Source organism: Cuculus canorus, chromosome 9 (assembly GCF_017976375.1).
Source record: "Cuculus canorus isolate bCucCan1 chromosome 9, bCucCan1.pri, whole genome shotgun sequence".
NCBI lineage: Eukaryota > Metazoa > Chordata > Aves > Cuculiformes > Cuculidae > Cuculus > Cuculus canorus.
Window position 1 is genome coordinate 11841092 of NC_071409.1, and position 18335 is coordinate 11859426.

General features: G+C 38.1%; 1 protein-coding gene and 1 long non-coding RNA gene across 13 annotated transcripts in view; one reads left to right on the forward strand and one right to left on the reverse strand.

Annotated features, from left to right (window-relative positions):
* DLG1 (discs large MAGUK scaffold protein 1) overlaps positions 1-18335 on the reverse strand; it is a 151261-nt gene that overhangs the window by 115637 nt on the left and 17289 nt on the right. The window contains exon 1 of one of the 12 annotated variants that reach the window (XM_054073900.1): positions 9362-9914. The exons of the other annotated variants lie outside the window; for them this stretch is intronic. Coding sequence (XP_053929875.1) covers positions 9362-9391 — 30 coding nt within the window. The 5' untranslated portion in view covers positions 9392-9914. Of the gene's footprint in view, positions 1-9361; positions 9915-18335 lie in introns of those variants that run through there. 12 annotated transcript variants of the gene reach the window in all.
* The window catches only part of LOC128852989 (uncharacterized), a 42062-nt gene that overhangs the window by 12105 nt on the left and 11622 nt on the right, over positions 1-18335 (forward strand). The gene's annotated exons all lie outside the window — the stretch shown is intronic.

The window sequence follows — 18335 nt, forward strand, 5'->3', positions numbered from 1 at the left end:
GTACACTCTTGCCTATTTCAAATCTCAGGGCTGAGAAAGCCTTGCAAAGTTCTCAGAAGGGTAGACAGTGTCCTGCTTTTGTCAACCTGAGAAAAGCACGTTACAAGCAGCAGAGGGCAGCCTTTCTCCATGTCCCTCTGCTTGTGAACAACAGCATATAAGATAAGGATGTAAAACAAAACCTACACTAAATATTTCTTTTTCCAAAGCCTTCACTTTACAGAAATACACTTCAGAGCCTAGAAAGGCAAATAAAATCCACTAAATCAACTATGGCATCCAAGCATCAGAACTCAAGACAAAACCAGAGAAAAATACAAGGTGATTCTGTCAGAAAGGTTTTCATTTCTTTCATTGTAGTCACAATCTGCTACCCAATTTGTTTCTACATGCTGTTCATAAATTGCACTGCACTGGTGAAATTCATTTTTATTTTATTCTCTGAAGGAATATAAGAAGAAACATTTTAATGAATGGGAGAAAAAGTGAAGATTTTTAGATTGTCAGTGAGTACTTTGGAAATTGAAACAATCCTATTTTGAAATTAACTTTCCTGTTTAATATGATTAGGTATGTACTTTTACAATCCTTTTGACAGGAGAGTTACATTAGAATAGGCTACAAACAGTGCTTACACAATCTAAATGACTAAAAACCTCATTTTTCGACCCAACCCAATCTGATGCTTTTCCTTCAAAGTTAAGCAAAGTGAGACAGATTTTTCTGCTAGGTCTCTCACACAACCCAAAACCTTAATGAACTTAATATGACCTGTAAAATCACCCAGCTACAACATAATAAGCTTGTGTTACCTCTACCTATCTTATAAAAAGGCAATTATTGAACCAATTACTTTAGCTGTAAGGAACCTTTTGATTTTCAGCTTTAATTTATTTTGGCTTAATGCTTACTGTTCCCATTTCAACATCATCTTGTTCGAAAAGTCACTGCCATCTTTCAATTTTGGAAATATATTCCATATGTTATCGAGACAAGCTCTTCCAGGCTCTTTTTTCTGACCCCCCTCCTTCCCAGACAGTACTTCTCTCACAACTCTAATAGTACTTCCAGCCATGTATGTACGATTTGGAGGAGCATTTATATAATGCTGTATAAAACAGTGCTTTTTTATTTCCTCAAAATACCCTGATGGTCTCCAAAGAGTATTTCACAATCAATCAAAATACGATCAGGAATAGACTTATAAAGACTATGCTGCTTCTAGCCCAACTTCAAGCTTCCCTCCAGTCACCTGGATTCTCGTTGCTTGCATAAAACCAGCTGTGTACATCAGAGCCTGTAAACAGCCTATTAGGAAGCGAGCAAAGAGAAAAATTGATGCATTTCTCACCATACAAGAGATTTTGCTTATTTCCACAATTTTTTCTACCAACAGCTTTTAAGATAGATTTATTAATAGTGGGTCACTGAGTTAACTACTCCTCCTCATCTTAACTGAAATTTTTATAGCATATCAAGAGTCAAACTGCAATTAAAAAAAACAAAACAAAACAGTGGCTAAAGTATTTTCTACGCATTTTCTTAAGCAGAAGGACAATGAAAACAGCAGGTAAAAAAATGTTTCCTATAATAAAATAACACTACATTTGCCTTCCTGAGTGAAGGACATTATTCATCTTAGTTACAAATATGAGCAGAAAGGTGGTTTATTGGGGGGGGGGGGGAATGTGTGTGTGTGTTTCATTTCAGTTTTGTTTGTTTTAAATCAACTACAACAGCATCATTATTCTACACTGCAGGGTTTTAACAGATGTTTCTTCTTCATTTTGGAAGAGGTTTTTTGAGAAAACTACTTGATTTGACTACTACTGCATTTTCTAAACTAAAGCTAAGGCAATCAAAGTAGATTTTTCAGACTTAGCCATGTAATAAATAGTTGCATTTTACCACATGTGAATGATTTTTCTGTTTTTCAAATCAAGAAGTAACAGATTGAAGAATAAGAAAGAAGAGTCCTTCTGGATAGAACATTTACAAAAAAAAAAAACCACAAACCAGGAATATACTATGAGTCAAACAGGCACAATTTTGAATTAGTATGCATCTTCAAAGCAATAATGAGTGTGCAAAAGATAATATTTAATTACAGAAGAAAGATTAACCAGATTCATAGGTTCATCATTATAACACTCCAAGAACTTAACAGAGTTATTAATAAGATAAATGAAAACCAAGTGCAAGAATGCCAGAAGAGTGACCGTTAGTTCCAGATTCACAACTACCACATTTGGCCAACTCAGCAGATCCGAGAGCCTCAAGCAGAACAGCCTTTGTACTTAAGAGAAAAGCTCTGCAGCTTGAGCTACACCACTTGCACATCACCTGCCGCAAGCACAAAATGCAATCAAAGAATTCTTCAGTGTTGGTATCTGCACCAGGTAATAAAGGCATGCCAAATGTGGGTGGCCAAAAACAACTATCGCACTGACTTTTTTTCCAGTAGGAAAGAAAGAATAGGCCACTGAGGAATGAAAATCCACTATAATGGACTGCTCCAGCTCAACAGCACATTTGAGAGAAACCTGAATGGTGGCTGGCACACTCAGCCCCACCAAGATAAGGAAGGAGTAAAATTGTAAGATCAGCATACATTATATGTGGGCACAAGTAAACCCAGTGTTAGAGTACACAAATACCAAAAGAAGGAAGTCATTATTGTTCTGTTTTCACACAATGGAGCAGAGGGAATCATTCTTACAGGCAATACTATCACATCACTAAAGCACCCAAAGGATTATTCATTCTCTGCTGGGCATTCAGAAAATCAGATCAGAAAATGCTTACGATTCCTGCCTACACTGACCTTTAAGACAGCAGCCCACAGTTACACTTAGTATGTATTAGAATTTCATTAAAGTGTGTCCTTCTCTCCTCTAAACCCAAGATATGGCAGCGTACAGTCTTCAAACAAACACCTCTTCCAAAGAGAAAAAAAAAAAAAAACAAATCGACACAACAAAACCTAACAAGGCTGAATGTCATTTGAACAATGACAGTTGTCTTCACCTGAAGGAAGATGTCTTCAATGCTTTCCTTTCTTTAGTCTGGTAAATACCAGTCCTAGGACTAAGATTCAAGTAATGTCATTACCACTTATGAAAGTATGAGTAATACACACTGACAGTAAATCAGGCTATGATTAAGCCTCGAATGAAGTGTAAAAACACAACTCATGTTAACAAAGCCCTGGTGAAACTTACTGCATTCACAGAAGAGAAGTGATCTGGAACAGTGTCAGCTAGTAAAACAAAACTGCCTAACGACATACCAGATAATAAGCCAGTGAGCTCAGCCACCTTGAAATCTGATTTCAAGTAAGAGAGGGAGCCTTTCGGGTATTTTTGCCATCAAGAAATCTAAATACCTCTGCCTACTTAAAGAGTCGTGTTGGAGACCTGATGTCCAACAGCCTTACATTTATTCACCCACTGTTTTCTCCCACTGTTTTCATCATAACAAGAAACTATGCCAAAGCTGCTCCCTCTGAGGGTCCAGTTTCCTGAGCAGCAGCCAAACAGAGCAAGCATTTTGATTTTGCTTTTCCCCTTCTCCTTCCAAAAGCGTTGAGCTTTTAAGTCTTATCATTTTACCTGCCTTTTCATAGGCAGCCGAGTCAACTTAACTGCTCAATACTTTCCAACTCTCCGTCCCACAGCTACCTTATCCACAAGCTGCTTTTACCTACTAGCCAGTGGAAAAGCACGCTAGGTTCTACTAGGTTGCTAGTAGGTGAGCAGTAAAGAAAGGGAGATAGAAGCACTGTCTCTAGCAGCAATCTGATAGATCACTGTCACAAACAAAGCCACAGATTGAAGTCTTCTCCCACAGTAAACAAGGACAGCAAAACAAAACTGATCAGGAATGAATGCTTCACTGTTCTGCTCCCATTAATGCTACCTGGAAAATTACTCAGGTTGTGACCATCAGCTCTTCTGAAATAAACACACACAGTTCCAGGCAGGCAAATGGAGTTGTGAAAACACTCTGAAGAAGTCTTACTTACAGGACTGACTTCAGAGAGTTAATTCTCTTTTTATACTGCTGTATTCAGCATCTCCAACCTAAATATATTACACATCATATTCTCAGAATCAGTCCACAAGATGTATAACTCAACTGCTGCAAATATTTATATTTTACAGTCATTTATTCTATCTGCTTTCCAATCAATTCCTAAACAAACATGCCTAGAACTGGTGCAGTAACCCAAAGTAACTCATATGCCACTTATTTGCAGTATTAACTAGCAGCTTTTGCTTTAAAACAGGAGAGGAAATAAACACTAACTTAAAAACAAAGACTCAAGAGTTTCATGTAATGTTCATCAGCCTCACATAAGCACCTGAGGCACACGGTATCCAGTTTCTTCTAGCGTGCTAACTCAAATACAAATCTCACCCATGCGTCTGCCTGAGGAACTACACAATTCTAATAACTTTTGATTTATCAATCAAATTACCCTGCACACCTGCAGTCATGTAGAAAGAGAAAGCAAACACATGTAAACTAAGGTTATCTCTAGAGACGCTCTGAATATGAAGCATGTGCCACAGATTTATACTTTTGTTTTGTATTTTATGTGCATTTTGGTGAGACAATCGATTTAAGAGAGCACCAAAGATTATTATCGAGCAGTTCCCTCTGGCCCAGGAAGTCCTTCAGTCCTAAAGTGGTGGTAGGCTTGGGAGAATACCAAATAACGCATTGAGAGAAAGATAACTGAATTTAAGAGAATCCTATTTAAAAAAAGTTAAACACAGAAAGCAGCAAGAACATAAACTTATACTAGCGATCAGCCTTTAGTCTGTTTTCTCAAGCTTTCTCAGTAGAGCTTTTCAGATTTTGTATATCAAGTCTCTATCATTTCCACCACCACCACTCTCTGCTATCTTCAACTTCTTTATCACTCTTGGTGTCCTCACGCATCATAGTCAAACCTATTTGTCTTCAAAATTCAGATAAGCCACCTTCAGTTCCAAATCCAAAATACAATATTTCTTAAGTTCATTTAGCTCTGGGATTTAACCAGCTAAATGCTATCTTGTGTTGCATTGAGTTTCTTTATTTCCCACGTACATGTTAGATGCATGACCTCCTGCCAAAGCTCATCATGTGTATTAAAGCTTTAGATTTTTTAAATGCTTGTTCATGACCACAAATACATGATCTTGGGACATCATTTCCCCTGGTGTGACAAGATCAGTATTCTCTGCTTGTATTCCTTGGGGTGCTGGTTGATGAGAAGCTTGACATGAGCTGGCAATGTGCCGGTGTGAGGCTGGAACTAGATGATCTTTAAGGTCACTTCCAACCCAAACTACTCTATGATTCTATGATTCCTTGTTGGTTTTGTCAAACACCCTTTAAACCTACCTATGGTATACATTATTCTCACACTTCGTCTCCTATTCCAAATGAAAGTTAGCCAATCCTTTGGTCTGCTGACAAGCATCCTTGATTTTGACTTATCAACTATCCTAGTTGGCAGCTGTTGCACTGGCATTGCATTATACTTCGAGATTACATGCAACAGTAATTTCATACCATCTGCTAACACTGCCAGCGTTACTGATGCATTATTTTTTCTTCAATTCCCAGAGTTTTTATGGTGATTGATCTGCACGCCTTTCGTCAACACTCTAACCAGATGGCATATCAAAGCCAAGTGGTGTATTATTAGCACTACTCAATTGGTTCACTAGATAGCTATGATTTATGTGCAATCTAATGAAATACATTTGGAAAGCAATTTGTTTTTTAGTGAGGACATGAAATGTTGGCAAAATGACATTCCTTGCCAAAACCCAACGTGACACACCATTCACATGTGCCAACTCGGAAGGGCTGTTATGGACTATTTAGCACTCATGGTATTCCTTAGGCTTTTAGCATACCGATTTCCTATATAGTCAAGTTTCCATCTCTTCTACAATTTTAAATTCACAACATTCTATATTTTGTTTCTTCACTTTAAGAAAGCATCCTCCTTTGGGGCCACCAAGTTTATACATAGGAGTTTATATTTTGTTTTCACACAACTGCCCCTATCACATTTTAATTCTTACCAACATCTGAGTTTTCAGTTTTTATGCAGTACCTCCAAAAGGCCATCATTCCACAGTAAGCTCTCATGCTTTTTCCAACACCTGTTACATCTATCGGGAATACAGGAACAAGTACAGTGGACAGCCACCAAGATGGTCAAATGGCTGAAGGACAGATGAAGAAAGGCTCAGGGAACTGGGCCTGTTAACCCTGGAGGAAAAAGGCAGCTTTGCAGGAGCTGGTAGCAGTCTTCTAATGCCTAAGAGGAGGTTACCAAGAGAACAAAGCTTAGGCCTTGTAGTGCACAGCAGGAGAGCCAGCCTTAAACTGAGAAAGGGCAAGAGGTTTTACAAGACCTAACCAAAGCCCTAAGTAACCTGGTCTGAATTTGACGCTGACACTGCCTTAAACAGGTAGTTGGACTAGACCACTTTCCATTTGCATTGGGTAGGTGGAGGGGTTCAATTCACTAGAGGGGAAATTCCAAAAACTGACAATAACAACAATGGGATTCTCTGAACTACAGCTGCACAATCAAGTGAGAAAATCTGCAGGAGTTACACAAACTCAGTGTCATCTTTCCAACTTCAGGCACACTGGATGCAGTTGTTCTCCTGTGTTCAGGCACCATGCAGCCTCCCACCTTGTGCAGCCACATCACTGTGCTCACCCAGAACAGCTGTGACCTAGAATTTATGAGGACTCATGGCTTTTAAGTTTAACAACTCAGAAAAAAACTTCATCTTTCTCCCCTGATTATGGGCTGACGCATCATACACGCTTCCCCTCTTCAAAGACACCAGGTTTTTGCTACTGTCAGAAACAAGGTACCAGACTAGACCAATATTGCTCTGGTATAGTTCAAGCAGCACTCTTCTTAGTATTTTCAAAATGGTCAAAACAATCATTCTTTTGCACTAGCCTTACTAGAAATATTATTTGAATACATTTTATATCACTTTAAATTCAACTGTTTTACTGAAAGTAACACTTAACAAGCAATCTAAGAATGACTGCTCAAAAATTGCTTTTCCAGAAGAATCAATGCTGTTTCATATTCTGTATTTTAAATGCCATGAACCCATTTAAAACTGTTACTTAAATAAAAACCATTACTGTAAGCTCAGCCCACGTGCCTGCTCTTAATAGTATCCATGGTTGCAGTGATGCAAATTTGCCTGCCCACATCAAACCAAATGTGCCCACATAAGGAGAAAAAAATTACTGTATTAATCAGTTCTCTCTGCATGAGATTAGAGCAAAGTAAACCAGTTACACCTTAGAAGGTAGGACAGAAAATAGTTTAAGGATCTGTTCATCCATCATGACTAGATCTTAATTCTGAATTAAGTAAAACAGAATTATCAAAGATTAAACTATGAAAGAATTTTCAAATTCATTAGAAAATACATCTCTATTCAGAAATAAAGAGTAAAAAAATGTTTCAAATACTCCTCCACTCAAGCTAGAGAAAAGTCAAGCATTTAACACCACTATTAATGCTATCGTACGTTTCTTTAAAGCTAATTTCAAAACCGCCTTACTTATATGCATTCATTTTTATGTTTGAGAAATAGGTTTATGAACAATACTACAGAACGTATTCTTCATTAGACTACAACTTTCAAGTCAGGTGCACATCTTGTTCACAGGGAAGCAAACAGTTCTTTTATAAGCCCCACTTTAAATAACAGCTTTAATTAGAGCTGTAAGGTACTACAGCAGCATTTAGTTAAATGAGTCCAAAACTTCACATGAAACAGGCAGGAAGCATTAAGCGCTGATAATTCCAGGTGGAAATGCATGATCAGTCTAAGCCCATCTCAGACCACACTGTGCAGAGAGGACAATCTCTTCCTCTCCCATGCAGCATTTCCATGAGCAGCCTTACTTGCTTAGCCCTCCAAGCAAGGCTACTCATACTAAAAAACAATATTTTTTTTTCCCAGAATATATTTTCTGTTGACTTAACTTCCCATAGAAGTTATCTTTCTGCTCTTAGACAAGCAGATATAGGAAGGTAAACAATTGCACCAAATAAAACTAAAGTTAAGCAGTTCAATTACAAAAATGACAGTACCGCCCCTCCTTATTTTTCAAGGAAGTACAGAAAAAATTGAGGTATGTATAGATATAACTAAAATCAAGGAACTAATATCCAATCCTAATCTCACCATATGAAAGAGAATATTCTAAAAGAAGTAAAGCAGAAGTGCCACAAATAAATGTTGTTAATCAAATGGGACTTATAAGGGTACATTTTACTTCCAAAAAAAAAAAACCAAAAAAAATCCAAAACCCTGACAGTTCAGACACCAGAAAAGTCCTTTGCTGGAGAGAGAACAGGTAAGTTCACCCATTCCAATCAGCCTATGCTTCCTTGTGTCAAACAGACTGCTAAGTTTGCTCACCTGTTCTTTTACAAAGTTATCACTAAATGCACATAGTAGCCTCAAAGATGTTCAATTTTATTGTACTTTTAGAGAAGGACATTTGTATTAATGAATTTTATGGTTTTAAATTATCCAGAACACTAGATGTCAAAGCAGCTTGTTAAAAAGAACTGTATCTGCAGTGATTTGATCACCTAGGGAAAATGGAGCAATACAGAACAACAGTTTACCACTTGCAGATAAATACAAAGCTTCCGAGAAACCAAACTCACCAAGTCAATGTTTCACAAGCACACTACTAATAAAATCTGATACATAAACAGAATGTATTTTTAGCAGTTACAAGTGGACTGTTTTAAAAACAATCATAGACAAAACTTTATCCTAGCACAGAACTAGTGACACTAAGCTACCTGCCTGTCTTCATCTCAAAGCCGCAATGTGTCAAAATAAAACATCTTTGAAATATATCCATCCCTAACAGGACTTGCCAGATTCATCTTGTTCTCTTTCATGATTATTTTAAACATGTCCTGATAAAAGTTATGTAGAACATCATTTGGAATTTCTCACAAAGGAATAAAAAGCAAACTACTATTTTAGCTTTTAAAGAGAGTGATTTAAGTCTTGCTGCAGAACGATAAAAAAAAATTTCATCATTCTGCTACACTTGAATTTTTCCAATATGTGTATTTAACTCTTGGAAGAATTAACATCTACGATTGTTCTTAGCAACAACTACAGAATTTATATTGACAATCTGTGCAGTTAAAGTTAAAAAAAAAAAATCAACCCTAGTAAATCATCAAGACATTTTTATAACAGATAGACAAAAACTAGAAGAAAGATTGAACAAGAACTTCCAAGACTGCAGGCATTAATCAAAAGCTTTATTGTCTTACCTTTGTTGTTACAATGCATAAGCAATCCATCGTTTCAGCATAGCAGGTATCTTTCCAAACATTTAAAAGGTTTATTTTCAATCACAGCTAAACACCATCTCAACAGAATGAGAAATAGCACACTTATTTACTAGTCAAAACAGTAGAATGTGTGCCAGGTTTTCCTTCGGATTCAGAGGTAGAAACACCGTGGAGAAAAAAAAAGCAGGCTAAAATACAAATGCTTTAAGTTTCATGAAAGATTCTTATGCTATTTTGATTATCTATGTCTAGAAAACGTAAATTTATCCTTGAAAATAGCCTACTAAAGATGCCAAATCCTATTCCATACCAGTTAAGTACCTCCTCGTAGTCTATTTCATATACTCCTCTTTCAGGATTACCTAACACATGAGCATCACAGGGAATCATTTGATGAAATGCAATGCAAAATTATTTTACAGAAAAAATCTCAATTCAGCTTTTCTTAGCTGGTTACAATTTCTAAGATGAAGCGTTTCTTCCAAACTTGTTTTGGTTGCAAGCAAGTATTTCTCTTCTAACGTCATTTCAGCATTTGCAGACTGCAAAACAACTGATTTCTTAGGCAGTAATGAATGGAATATTCCATGTAGAACAGGGAGAGAAGAAAGTGGCAAGGAAAGAGTAATGCATATTGCAAGGGAAACGCTATTTTGAGCCTCGAATTAACCTAGAATTTCATTTCCTTTTGTAAGGCTGTACTGCAGTGGCAAGGCAAAGTTTATATGTGCAGGCATTGTCTCCTATGCCTAATTAGCACAGCTGGCAAAAGTCAAACACTTGGGCACAAAGAAACTTCCATGTACTATGAAACACTAAATTGACAGTTCTGTAAGTGGGTAAGGACCTTAATTACCTACAAGAGGCATTGAAAGCATTAGTTAGCTTAGTTGCTACTGTCCTGTCCTATCAGGTCTCCCAATAACACCTTTGCTACAAACGCAGTGAAAATTCAACAGATAATTTCAAGCTATTAAATCTGGTCCGCATCACTTAGCTTTTAGCCCAAGATTGACATCTAGCCAAACTGATTACATTTCCACCAGCAAACAACACTGGAATATACCAAGTACAAGTCTAGAGCATTCTCACTACTCCCTTTTAAGTTTTCTGCAACTTCACTCCACTTGATTCCCTGGCTCTGCCATACGTACATTAGAGGGGGTAGGAGAGAGAAGTAAGGGGAGAAAAGGAAGAAGTAAGAAATGAGTAAACTTTTCTTCCTAGAATTACACATTTTATTTTGCAGGCAGGTGGTACCTTTACAGGACAAAGAGAAAAAGGAGACTATTACTAAGTCCTTCTTCAATTTAAAACAAAAGAAAACACCACACCCAAAATTCCCAAATCACTAAGGAAGAAAAGCTTGATTGCAGGATAGTAAAAACAACTTCACTGATCTTGAATGGAATTTCAAGGTAAATTGAAATTCTGCCACTAAGACCAGGATTGTTATTTTGCATGCCCAAATGAAGCCAAGGATACTTTCTGTTTCTACACTCTCTATGAAGTGTGTGAAGAACTTCTGTGAACACCTAGGTGAAGTTTTCACTGCTACAAGGCATCGCTTGGAAAAGTATGCATCTTTCAGATTATAGGGCTCAGCCCAGTCTAAAAGTTCTGACTTCAGAAAGCAAATAAAAGTGGCACCAGTTAAGCTGATAGAACTTCCCTCTTTGTTAGAAAGGGGGGGGGTGGGGGGGGTGGGAAATTGCACTTGTGGCTGAACACACACGGGTACTCCACATAAAAATTATCCTTGAATTTCAAGTCTTCCATTGGGAAAACTGTAAAGTTCAGAAAAATTAATGAACCGCAAGCATCCAAAAACGTAGAGGAAACTGAGTAAATGGATTTTTAGGTGACTTGGCACATGACCAGTGTCTTGCCCAGAAACATCTTCAATGACTGGTCCAAGACATGCAGTCAGTAGGAGCCCCAATAGGGCATACAAACTCTGCCTGTACTTCACTCTGTCTACAAAGGGCAAAGATCCACAGTATTTTCTTACCACTCAAATTTCTCTCAGCCACCTTAGTTCAAGATTAAGCTGCTCCAGACTAATCCCAGCTACAGCGATCTTATCTTCAGAGTCAATCGCCTTCTTTTCCCTCTATTTTTTATTCTCTTTCCTTCTTTAGGACTCTTTCAGAGCTGAGCATGATCATCACATCATTTTTTCCCCCTCCCACTCACTATCACCCTTTTAACAAGGCCTGAGGCCCATTAGTCTTACACGAAGCACAATTTCTTTCAGTCTTTCATGCAGACTATGAGATGGGTATAAGAGACCTATTCAGAGAGGTGGGGAAAAGGCATTTATTTGCTGAGGATTTGTGGATCAGATTGCTCATCAGGAACCGGCACACTAAACCCTACAGCCCAGAGGGCACAGAGAGAAAGTCTCAGAACAAGCATGCTTGAAAAGTAATAACACATTCACTGCACAAATCAGAACAGCAAGTACAACCAAGCTACATTGGAGTCCTTTACCCATCAGTGCACCACTATGATAGACTAAATGCCCTTCCTACTAACTGTCTGCAGGGTTCCCTCAACACCCACCTTCACCTAAGCACAAGCCACAACACTCACACAGAACAGACTGACACCAGTCACACAGAATATACTGGTAGAGCAAAAAATTTTGTAGTCAACACCAATACATGTTTTCATAAGTACAGTACACAGACAGATAAACACTCAAAGAGAGCACTACACATACAGGAGAATTTCCTAGCCCAAAAGCAGTTTCTGCAGACTTTTCATTGGAAATACTGCACATAGAAATATAGATTCAAAAAAGATTAACCAAGACTCAAACATCCATGAGATTTAGAATTGTCATAAGAAAAAATAATACAGCTTCTTGAAGACAAATTTTAGAACTCCTTGAATGAGTTAACATGTCAGATGTTGGCACTCAGAAGAAACAGCTTTTCCAAACCAAGAACTATGTAAGGAAACCAAAACTACTGCAATTAAACAATAAAATAACTTAGAAACTTCTTTCCTTTAAATTGTATTGAGGAGGAACAGGACCTACCAAAACTTGAATCAAAACCATGAAACGGACCAAAAACCTCATTTTTTCTTGCACTGAAGAGTAAGACATTTCCACATAGCACTGTTAGCCACTAAAATCACTATTGTTCTACTGAACTTGAGAGAAGCCTTGCAATCTGTGTTATTCATGCTTACTGAAAATAAACCTTTCTGTCCTTTCAGCTCCAAGTGATCTCAGTAACCATCAGCCACAAGCATTCTATACAGTTTAGCCAGAAAGACAGAGTGCATTTCCATCCACCACTATTTGTGGCATTAATATTAAAACAAAGGGTGAGCCTCATGTGAGAAACATAAAGCAAAGATATAGGTTTTTTCCTTGCCTTGAATTACCTGCCAATTCTTTCAGGTTGTGTTTGGCAGTCATTTTTTGTGCTTTCTCAGGCTTATTCTTTTTCCACTGTGAGAGACTCTAATCTACAAAGTCACCAGACAATTAAATAAAGGAAAATTAATGCATGGATAAATACACATTGAAACACATCATGGGAATGAAAACGATGCTTTGGAAAATACTTATTTTGCAGATAAAAGATTTCTTAATCTATCCACAAATTTAAAGGTGCGTATGGTTAGTTAGATGCTAATTTGATTTCAGATTCTATGATAAACCCTACATAACACACAGCTGTCACAGGCGTAACTAGAGAAGGAGGCTCAACTCGGCTTTGACAACTGCCCAGCCTCAGCATATCTGAGAAGACATTTCAAAGACTCTGTAAAGATAAAGCACTATCACCATTGCATTTCCTTAACTCCTTTAGTAAAGAAAGCATTCATATTGTAAGATGCTGTCATCTTATTTATCTAGCTACCTTTGAACCAGTCTGCAAGACGTAATTATTACAAGTGATTAAAAAAAAAAATCGTTAGATTCCAAATGCACAGAATTTTTCATCAGTTCTCTATTTACTTGTGACTTGAGAAAGGTAAGTTTTTAGAGACAGCAGATCGGTATTGCTTGTGTACACTCCCTGAACTAAGCATGGGAGTTCCATTTGCTTTTGCATTCAGTTTGATCAGAAGATTTTTTTTTTAGCTTTGTTTCAAGACCTGCATTCTGTTATTTATACAGCCTGTATTTCAAGAATTGAAGGTAAGATACGCAGCAATCCAAACATCATTTTCTCACTGTAAAGTTAACACAGGAAAAGCAATGAGGCTCCTGAGTGACCCAGGATTATATACTACTAGGTGCTCAAATTAAATTGTTTCAGCAGAAAAGGAGTCGATATAAAAAATGGGCAATACAAACATACAAATACAAGCATAAAGCATGAGTACAAAAACGAGGAGTACAACAATCAGACACAGAATATCAAGCTAGCCAGTATCAAATCTCTAATAAGGTACTTGAAGACAGTGCAATGGGTCTGGCATTGTCCCAGGAACAGCATATTAAAACAGGTACAATTTGACAGCATTTGTAAAGGTTAGGTGAGGATACTGCAGTTAACAGAATTCAGTAAAACAGAACTAGAGTATCCTGACGCTTTAATACTGCATTCTACACATACAGGTATTTCTTTCTGAGATTTCCCCAAGATCACAATTAACTGCTTGATGCACCATTCAATTTTGAATACAAACTACTACTGATTAAACAGATTTTTTACATTCCACTAGAAACCACACAACCAAAATACACTATTCTGGACTGGGTCAGCTCATCTTACTAAGAAGTTACACAGAACTATCAACGTTACAAAGGTTAACAAGACATTTACTGCTTGCTTTGTAAACAAAGCCAATTACCATATTGTAGGTGAAAATTAGATTAGCCTACCTCTATCCCTTTTCAAAATATTCACATTGACTATTACTTGTCTTTTCACAGATACTGAGCAAACCAAACATGAGCCTGCAGTGCGCCTTAGTAGAAAAGGAGGCTAACAGGAGATACATCAGCAAAAACAGTCAATAGTATCAAGCAAAATTATTATTCCCCTACACTTCTAATAAGGCATCTGGAATAATGCGTTCAATTTTGGGCCATTGATGACCTGGAGCAGGTTCTGCAGAGGGCCATCAGGATGGTGAGAGGGCTGAAAGACTTGTCTTTAAAGGGAGAACAAGGGCATGTGGTTTGTTTTAGCTTTGAGATAAAAAGATCAGTAGAACCCAAAAGCAGCCTTCCAGTACCTATGACAAGTGACCCAGGAGAAAGAGACAAGTGCATATTTCAAGATGGAAGGACATCAAAAAAATGCAAATAAATTGAAACAGAGTTCAACCAGAAATACAGAAACGTTTTTCAATATTCATATAGTCAGGCATTAGGACAGGTCAGTCAGAATGGTTTGCCGTTCCCATCCTGGGACGTTTTCAAGGCTCAGCTGATTGAAACACTTTGCAATCTGATCCACCTCACAGGTAAGCCTGAATTATTTTATGATTTCAGGATGTTCCAAGATTTCAGAATGTTCTTGGGGCATAACAACCCTATGCAGTGCTACAGACTAGGAGAAGTCTGGCTAGAAAGCTGCCTAGAGGAGAAGGACCTGAGGGTGTTGGTTGACAGCCGACTGAACATGAGCCAGCAGTGTGCCCAAATGGCCAAGAAGGCCAATGGCATCTTGGCTTGGATCAGAAACAGCGTAGCCAGCAGGTCCAGGGAGGTTATTCTCCCTCTGTACTCAGCACTGGTGAGACTGCACCTTGAGTACTGTGTTCAGTTCTGGGCCCCTCACCACAAGAAGGATGTTGAGGCTCTGGAGCACGTCCAGAGAAGAGCAACGAAGCTGGAGAGGGGGCTGGAGAACAAGTCTTACGAGGAGCGACTGGGAGAGCTGGGGTTGTTTAGCCTGGGGAAGAGGAGGCTAAGGGGAGACCTTATTGCTCTCTACAACCACCTGAAAGGACGTTGCAGAGAGGAGGGAGCTGGCTTTTCTCCCAAGTGACAGGAGACAGGACAAGGGGGAATGGCCTGAAGCTCCGCCGGGGGGGGGGAGGTTCAGGCTGGAAATCAGAAAAAAATGTTCACAGAAAGGGTCACTGGGCACTGGAATAGGCCGCCCAGGGAGGTGGTTGAGTCACCTTCCCTGGAGGTGTTTAAGGGACGGGTGGATGAGGTGCTGAGGGGCATAGTTTAGGGAGTGTTAGGAATGGTTGGACTCGATGACCCAGTGGGTCCCTTCCAACCTAGTGATTCTATGATTCTATAAGAGTTTCATTTCCACCCTGCCTTCAATTGAGCTGACATCTGTAATTTCAGATATTTTCTTTACTTCCTCTTTTGCTTTCCTTTTATTAGTGAAATTGGCAAAACGCCTTAGAAGACAGTGAACCAGACAGCATCTCTACAAACAAGACACTACACATATGGGCATGTGCAGATAAATGGGGAAAACACAGATCAGACCAAAGTACTTCAGCCACCATTACTCACTGAAGACAGAGATCTGTTAGCCCAACTCTAAGAGTAAGATTCTCCAAGGAGAGTTTCTCCTAAGAGAAAACATTTCTTTTGAGACAGTGTCCAGTGAGGTTTTCTCCAACATCTAAAATGAAATTATCCTGGCTACTTTTAAATCTGAGAAGTATAGTTAAGAAGAGTTTGTTCCTTCACTTGAATTAAAACAATCACAATATTAAAACATACCCTGCAGATTTAAAAAAGAAAAAAAATAAAGCATGTCAAGACAATTGTTTCCTTTGTTTCCTTTCTCCTGGTGATTCTAGCCTCACTCGGTATTTCTCAAACGGAAACTGTCCCACCTACAGATGGCACTACAGATCACAGCAAACAGCTCCAAGGGCTGCTCCCACCTGTACACATGCTCTCTCGCAGTTTGCTTTAGTTTTGTCAGCTGCTTTGACAATTCACACACAAAACTTAGTATTTAATGCACATAAGAAAAAGGTGTGAACCTCTTGCCCTTTTCAAATTGCATCTGTAATCTTTTTTTTTTGTTATTCCCTAGTACTGAAAGGATTAACGCACTGTTCCTGCTTATCACTGCCTTCAATCTTTTTTTTTTTGCTTCGTCATCTTTTATTACTAGAGATTAAAAAAAAAAAAAAATGAAACTGTCAAATAAGGTTCCAGGAAATACAAAGCATGGAAAAGAAAACAGATAGCTGTGAACAGGAAAATTACAACCTGTAGCTCTAACTTTCACTTATACAACACTTACTGGGACTACAAACTGCAATCTTTTGATCCAGAAGTAGGAAGGGGAAAACAGAACTAGGCTGTGCCCATTAAAACTCCTCAGGCAACCCAAGCTTGTATACCGCTATTCTATGTATATACACAAGCACACATTGCTAAAAAGTCATTCCCAAAGTCAGCTGTGTAGAGAGTTCTTGTAATACAATCCTTATTCGCTTTAGGGGAGCATTATATTCCCACTCTCAAGCAGCTCTCGCATACATCATCAAAGTATCAGCTGGAAAAACACTCATTTGCCTAGAGTAACTACAGCTAAAATACATCATTAATGTAAAACAAACAGGTTGAAAGGTATTACTTCCAAGGCTAACAATTTGCAAGCAAGAAAGAAACTCTCCCGTTCTTATCACCTACAGTCCTACCAGCTGCCTATGAACAAAATCGGATACACTAAACTCCAGTTCCTTCCAATTTCCAGGAAGTTTCAGCAAGCAAAATAAATCATTAGACTGAACGTATGCTCTACCAGAATCATTGTGCCCTTGGGGTTGATTTAAACTAAATATAAAAAAAACCTAATTACCTACAAAAGAAGCATATCATTGAAACCAAAACGCCTTATGTTGCACAGGATAAAAACGTTAACTTCCATGTACTATGTACAGCAAGTATGTGGAATATAAACTGCCAGTATATAGGAATTTCTCCTCATAGTTTTTATTACATTTCAAAATTTTGAGGGAAAGGTATTGCCTTAAAAGTACATGAATTAAAAAAATACAGTCACTGAAGAAGAAAGAATTAAGGCTGATAATACATACAAGACAATGTTTACTGTAAAAATTTTCATGTATGTTTGAAAGCTAAACTAAGGCATTCAGATATACTAGAAAAAAATAAATAATATTGATCTACCACTCTTTAAAACTTTCCATGTTTAGAACTATAATGTGGAAGCAGTATTCTAACTAATGAATTCTCAAGGTAGCATCTACTGTAGGTGATGAGACTGAGAAAAGTTTGGTTTGTTTCACATAAATTAGCATCAACACTGATATATGAAATCAAGCTTTTAAATACTGGCAGTAAATGTAAGATCCGACCTTCATAGACTGAAGGTCAAATAACTGTTTGACATGATACACAAGACAAAAAATCTGAAGGAAAACAGGTGGCTTTGTCATAAATATTCAAATCTGGGCCACTTGGAAAAACAAAAAAGTAATCCACACTGTTCTGTTCTGTTAGGTAGCACTATACACCAAGACCACCAGACAGCACTGGAGAAGCAGTTGCATTATCTAGCAACCAATTGAGAACATACACCTATGCATCTATGGTGTCTCCCCACACCAGGCCATTCTTTCTCTCAATGCGCTGGTGATCTTGCCATGAGACTGTGCCTGTTGTCCATGACACTGCACCAATGACAAGTCCCTGTATTACTGGCAGTCTCCAGCACTTAAGAATAAAAAATAAAGATGCAACTTCATACTTAAAGTACACCTCCACCTTTATGTAAAATTTAGGAAGATACAGGGACAACACTATCCTTTAGCTGATAAATTAGTCTTTCTTATAGTGGACTTCCTGGTACCCAAATAAACTATTATAGAACAAGCTTTCCAGTTTCTAAAGGGAGCTGTGAGAATAACCACAAAGCCTGGATTGGCAGTATGCCCTATTCTGCACTTCAGATTTCAGCAGATTTCTGCCACAGGGGAAGCACAAGATATGTAACAGTTGAAACATGATACACAACCTCATAGCAGC